The sequence below is a fragment of the Syngnathoides biaculeatus genome, chromosome 9, assembly GCF_019802595.1.
Source record: "Syngnathoides biaculeatus isolate LvHL_M chromosome 9, ASM1980259v1, whole genome shotgun sequence".
Taxonomy (NCBI): Eukaryota; Metazoa; Chordata; class Actinopteri; order Syngnathiformes; family Syngnathidae; genus Syngnathoides; species Syngnathoides biaculeatus.
This window is the reverse complement of record NC_084648.1, coordinates 1,756,609-1,763,206: the sequence shown is the minus strand read 5'-3', so window position 1 is coordinate 1,763,206 and position 6,598 is coordinate 1,756,609. Positions and strand designations below refer to the sequence as shown.

The 6,598-nt window shown below is 41.3% G+C and overlaps 1 protein-coding gene across 1 annotated transcript; it reads left to right on the top strand.

Annotated features, from left to right (window-relative positions):
- The first annotated feature begins 851 nt into the window (after nucleotides 1-851).
- golga7ba (golgin A7 family, member Ba) lies at nucleotides 852-6,408 on the top strand. Its single transcript, XM_061830701.1, has 5 exons — nucleotides 852-908; nucleotides 4,229-4,354; nucleotides 4,475-4,627; nucleotides 5,237-5,338; nucleotides 5,440-6,408. Exons 1-5 carry the CDS (start codon nucleotides 897-899, stop codon nucleotides 5,521-5,523), a joined length of 477 nt encoding a protein of 158 aa, XP_061686685.1. The 5' UTR covers nucleotides 852-896; the 3' UTR covers nucleotides 5,524-6,408.
- Nucleotides 6,409-6,598: the final 190 nt, after the last annotated feature.

Below are 6,598 nucleotides of genomic sequence, written 5' to 3'. Positions count from 1 at the left end.
CGGGTGTTGCCTTCTACTGGCGACGATGTGGTATTGCTGTCCCCCCCCCCCCCTTTCCTTGTCAACAAAGGGGCAGACTGTCCAGATACCTGCAAGAAGCACAGAACGAAAACTAAAAGCAGAACTAAAAAGAAAAAAACAAAAACGCAACTACAAGGAATGAGGCAATCTTTACATACACATTTTAAAATGCATCCACTATGTATGTAAGATAAAATTTGTTTTGGTAATAAAATAGTCCCACCCATCCCGTCCCCATGTAGGATCACCCTTTCCCATGTCCTTGTTTTTATTTTCCATCCATCCATTTTACCCACTTATACTCACCAGGGTCGCAGGAGTGCTGGAGCCTATCCCGGCTGTCAACGAGCAGGAGACGGGGTACGCCCTGAACTGGTTGCCGGCCAATCGCAGGGCAAATGGAGACAAACAGCCGCACTCACAATCACACCTAGGGGCAATTTAGAGTGTCCAATTAATGCATATTTTGGGATGTGGGAGGAAACCAGAGTGCCCGGAGAAATCTCAGGCAGGCATGGGGAGAACATGTAAACTCCACACAGAGGGAGGCTGGGATTTGAACCCAGGTCCACAGAACTGTGAGGCCAACGCTCTAGAGCTGCGACATTGTGCTGCCCATTATTATTATTATTATTATTATTATTATTATTATTACTGCCATCTCAATATATATATGACCATCTTAACAATGACAACCGAGCTCCTCAAAACAAAACACTGTGTGAGCTGAAAGTGACTCGGATGAAATGATTCTCTAGATAAGTAAAAGCATATACAATAGAGCTAAATCCTGTCCTGCAGCAGGCTAGCCCCTCCCCCATCATTTAATCTGTCCCGTGTCAGTTATCAGCGCACGCGGGGACCTCAACAGCAACATGGCGACTGAGGTAAGACTGGCACAATGCTCTCTTTTTTGAATGTGCATAACCGCCGTCACTAGTAGTTGTGGAAAATAAAATAGGTTGTTTGATGGTATCTCGACTGGACTCGGTTGAAAGCATCGGCTATACGGTGTCAGTGGAACCAGGACACGCGAGGGCATCTTCTTCTTAGCTAGTTTCGCCCAAATGTTGATTTTTTTTTTTAACTCCTTCCAAACATCCGTTGTAAAACAGCCACGTTACTCAAATGTGGCAAATAGACGCGGGCATTGATCGTCGTATTAATCCTCGATGTGAAACAGTTGTGCTTTTACTGGTTTGAACGTCCTAATTAATCCGATGATTTGGTCCCAAAAGGAGATCCACGCACACCTCTGTCCGAGGCGTTCAGCACCACGGACAGAGGCCAAAAACAGAACCACTTCTTTTCTTTAGGAGAATTCTAATTAAAAAAATAAAATAAACAAAGAACAGTGTCTACCAACCTTTTGAGTCACGGCACATTCAATATATTTTGCATAAGAAAAAATTCGCCGGATAATGTCACAAAAAGTGAATATACACGTTAATTGTGTACCTTCTGCCAGCTATTGGAAGAATATTCACAGGACCTATGGCGTCCAGATGGTCTATATTTCACAGCAATTTCTCTTTATTTTTTGCTCGAGAAAATGAAACTGGCAGTCGTTTCCTATAATAATGTGTTTTAGAGCAATTGCTAAAACAACAAATTACCCTGGGTTTGGCTCTTTTACATCCATGCCACCATTTTTTGCTGTGACATCAGCGATAGAACTGGAGACCAAATTTGTTGCTTTGCCGCTGTTGACTAGTGTACTAAACTACAAAGTGGTACTCATCTTTGATATATTTTCGCTTTCGCGTGGATTCCCCTCACCTCCATAATGGCAACTTTTCAGAACCCGTGGGTCTTCTCCGGGCGCTCCGGTTTCCTCCCACATCCCCAAAACATGCAACATTAATAACTTTCATAACATAACACTCTAAATTGCCCCTAGGTGTGATTGTGAGTACCACTGTTGTCTGTCTCCATACATATGCCTTGCGATTGGCTGCCAACCAGTTCGGGGTGTACCCCGCCTCCTGCCCAACAATAGCTGGGATAGGCTCCAGCACTCTCGCTACCCTTGTGAGGATAATAGGTTCAGAAAAAAATGTGTTTGGTAACACAAAAATGCTTCGAATATCTCAACTACGGTTTATGATGCATGACAATTTGGAATTTTTGTACAAATTTTTACAAGAAAAATTGAAATTGACACTCTAGATTTGGATTTGGGGGCCACATGAAATCATGTGGCGGGCCGGATCCGCCCCCCGGGCCTTGAGTTTGACACCTGTGTTTTAGGCCTTTCTTCTGAACCGAGAGAAAAATAGAGAGAGAGAGAAAGAGACAGAGAGTGAGAGAGTGAGAGAGAGAAAACAGACACACTGAAAGTTTGTTGAGGAGGATCGTGTATCGAACGTTGGGCTTCTCTCCAGCAGCTTGCAGAGCACAAATGGATGATCACTCTGCCTGCCTCTCCTATAACATCCTATGAGATGTTACAAGACCAAAACAACAGCTCCTATTTGCACACAGTACTACTGAACCAATGAAATCAGAGAGAAGCAGAAGCATCTTTCTCCAGGGACCAGTTTGAAAGATCATGTTGAAGAACAACACTCCGTCCCTCAAGGGCAAGTGTCATGGTACATGTGTCTAGAAATACATATTGTTTACTGTCTGATCCGGTGGAATGGTGGGACGTGGTTTTACATATTTGTATATATGTACACAAAATGAGTCACTGATGGTGTAGTGGTACACACACCTGCCATTGGTGTGGGCAGTGTGGGATCAATTCCTGCTCAGTGATGGTGTCAATATCTACCCTGTGACTGACTGGTGACCAGTTCAGGGAGTGTAGTCCACCTTTCGCCCGAAGCTAGCTGGGACAGGTTCCAGCGTTCCCACAACCCTTGTGAGAATAAGTGGCTTGGATAATGACAATGACATTATATATATATATATATATATATATATATATATATATATATGTACAATTTTTTTTTTAATATTTTGTAGACCACACGATTCGTCACTTTAAACTGCTCCCTTTCCACTAATGACATTGTTAACACACCTATCTATATAGATTTTACATCTTGCACATCTTATAAAGAATAATTCCTATAAACAGAAATGTCTCTTGTTCTTTGTTCTTGTTGCTATGTTGTTCCTTGTTCTTTGTTCTGAATGTTGTACCAGGCCAAGCATCGACTGCCGGACAAAAATTCCTCGTGTGATTTTACACACTTGGCCATTAAAGTTGATTCTGATATTGTGGTTATGTTATATTGTGTATGGTTAATGCACCTTTCCTTTCAATACAATCCTTTTGTTTTCATTGAACCAAAAGAAGCTGGTGCAAACTGAAAAAATAATAGTTTAAAAGTTATTTTAAATGAGTGGTTCTTTAATGGTGCCCCCTTCACGCCCACAATTTCCCATTTTGCAAAGTCGCCACCCATTTTTATAGAACTGAAGAGCAATAAAGAAAATGTATTGTTCAAAAATAACCTCTCAATATTATTTTTTGTTTTTTTTAGATCATGCTTTTGTGTTCAAGGGGTAACTCAGAGCACATTAATAAATTGCGCATGAACATGATCACCACATCTATAAAAATGCTTAAATTATGTAAATATCAAAATGTCTCTCAGAAATGATTTTTGTTTTGGGGGGGAGTGTCAATAGATTGTGTTCCTTTTAGGAAATAAACTCTGCTTGCTGGTGACAAAGCTGATTCTTCTTGAAGTAACATCTTGATAAATCTGCAGGATTGTGCTATAAAAACTATTGACGTTTTCAATTACTAGACATGGCCAGTCTAGTTTGACGCTTTCCTAAAAAGAGATAGTCCTTTTGAACTCACAAACATTTGTAACATTAATGAAAAGCAATAAAAAGTCAGCTAAAAAAAATCTTTGGGCAGAGGAAACCAATGTGAATTGGGATGATGGTAAGGAAAAGTATGGAGAATAAAAGGGGATGTGAAATTGAACTGACCCATCCAAAGCACACAATAAATAACACGTCATGTCAAAGATGGTGACGGCTGTGTTTACGGTGTTGGCATATCAAGTAGTTGTACCAATAATTCGTTATTTACTGAATAAATAAAATCACAACCCACTATCCCAGGCATAGACATGATAGTGTTGCCCAAATTTTAAATCTTCCGAGGTGAGCTGTTACTTCCTCAATGTGAATGAAACAATATTACTCCTTGTCATGGGCACACCTGCTCTCTTCTCCCAAGTTCCACAACCTACAGGAGTTGAGGCACAGTGCGTCCCTGGCCAATAAAGTCTTCATCCAGAGAGACTACACTGAGGGAACCACCTGCAAGTTCCAGTCAAAGTTCCCCTCGGAGCTGGAGAGCAGGGTGAGAGCATGTGAAGTCACGCACGTTACATGCTATGGTCTCACTTTAGTTTTGCTTTGTACAATACAGTATTTGGTGTTTAACCAGCCCTGCAATTCATCCATCAATTCGTGTGTGCAGATTGAGAGAACTCTATTTGAGGACACCGTCAAGACCCTCAATAACTACTACGCAGAAGCAGAAAAGATTGGAGGCCAGTCCTACCTGGAAGGCTGTCTGGCCTGCGTCACAGCATATCTTATCTTCCTCTGCATGGAGACGCGCTACGAGAAGGTGAAAGTTGAAAATGTGACTGTCCGACAGGAAGTGAACTCGTCAATACTTTCAGTCGCTCAGAGAGCCCCGTCAAGGCCTCGGCAGGAGTTCTGTCAATGGCAGTGTCTGCCCTCTCTTCTCCACTTTCAACACAATACTCTACCTGTATAGCATGTGTGTACAGGGTCAGAGTTTTTATTATTAAAGCAAATTAGTTCTGGCAGAAATTTAAAATGTGTCATCATCAGCCCAGTGAATGTTTCAGACTGGTAAAAGTCTGTCTCTCAGTTTGCCTTTTTGTTTTTTTTCAAGTGTGTGACCACTACGCAATGACCGGAAATTAAAACTACCTTGGTGGACCACCTGTTTCTATTTTATTTAATTATTTTGCTGAGGGGGAAAAAGACATAAATGAAAAACCTCTAAAGGGGCCAAAGAAGAACTCATTATATTTTGGTGAAAAGCAAATAATTCCATTTCTTCCACTTTTCACTCTTAGTGATGTTTTGGCGTGAATGGAACAATCCAACACACCCTCAAAATGATTAACTTAACAACATCTTACAGTGTGTGATCCTTCTTTCTATGTGGTAGGTGTATAAACTTGTGCTCTGCTTTGTGTGTCAGGTGTTGAAGAAGATTGGGAAGTACATTCAGGAGCAGAATGAAAAGATCTATGCTCCCAGGGGTCTGCTCATTACTGATCCCATAGAGAGGGGAATGCGTGTCGTATCCTTCCTCAGTGTTCATGTATACAACAACTGGAAGGATTACTTTTTAGTATAAGCAGATGCTTGTGACACGCTCTCAGTCCCTAACGCTTTCTACAGATTGAGATTTCCATCTATGAAGACAGGGGGTCCAGCGGCTGCAGCTCGGGGAGCAGCTCTGTGTCCAGCAGCACAGCTCGATGACCGGGTACCCCTGGCAAGACAATGCCCCCCCCCCCCCCCGATCACTCGCAACCCTTGAGAACAACTTTGGACATTTGAACCGCTCCGACCCCTGTGTTCATTGCTCTCGTGAAAGGATCCACAAGATGTTACCTAAGAACGGCCTGTTACTCCTCAGCTGTATTACATTATTTATCAGGCATTGTGAACATGTAAAATATGCACTTCAGTCATTTATTGCAACGCACCCGATGAACAAAAACATTTTGCGGGTATTTCTTGGTGTGACTGGACCATTGGTGATGTGTCTGTCATCTGGTAGGCAGGATGCTTTTGAGTAGATGCGTTCATCCCGCAATCCTTTTACCTCAACCAAATCGGACCTACCAGGAAGTAGGCTTACACTTACTAGCACTAACCAGGCACACCAACACTAGCTTTTAAATATTATATATGTAGCTTTGGCATTGTTCAATGATATAGGTGTTTGTATAAATATTACAGAAGGGCATGAGTCACCTACCTTAACCCAGATCTTGACACTATAGATCAAAATCAAGTCCAGATCAAGACACCGCATCATATTGTTTTGTAGCAGGTGAATGTAGTGTAGCAAGTCTTCCATTTTCCACACACAAAGCGTAGGTATATTTTACTAAATGTTTAAAAACAAAATTTTTCTGATCGATACCAACTCTTCCAAAATTTGATGTATGCAAGGACGTAGCAAAGATGAGCATGTGAGACAAAGTACTCGTCAAATCGTCTTCCTGAATCTTCAAAGTATTGAATTCCACATTCAGAATGCACAAGTTATCTGACCAAACCCCCAAAGACAAATATTTGCCAAAAACAGACTCATTGAAGTGAATGTCTAATTTTGTGCAAACGTTAACTTTGGTGCAGCTTTTTGTTTGATACACATGCCAATGAAGTGTTATGACTGCTGTCCAATAAAATAAGAATTTAATCACAGATGCATCCAAATGCTTTTATTGTTGTTCTGTTAAGCCAACAAACCAGTCATTTCGTTTAGAAACCTATTTAAAAAAAAAAAAAGCACATACAGTATATAGATTTGTTCAATCATCACAGT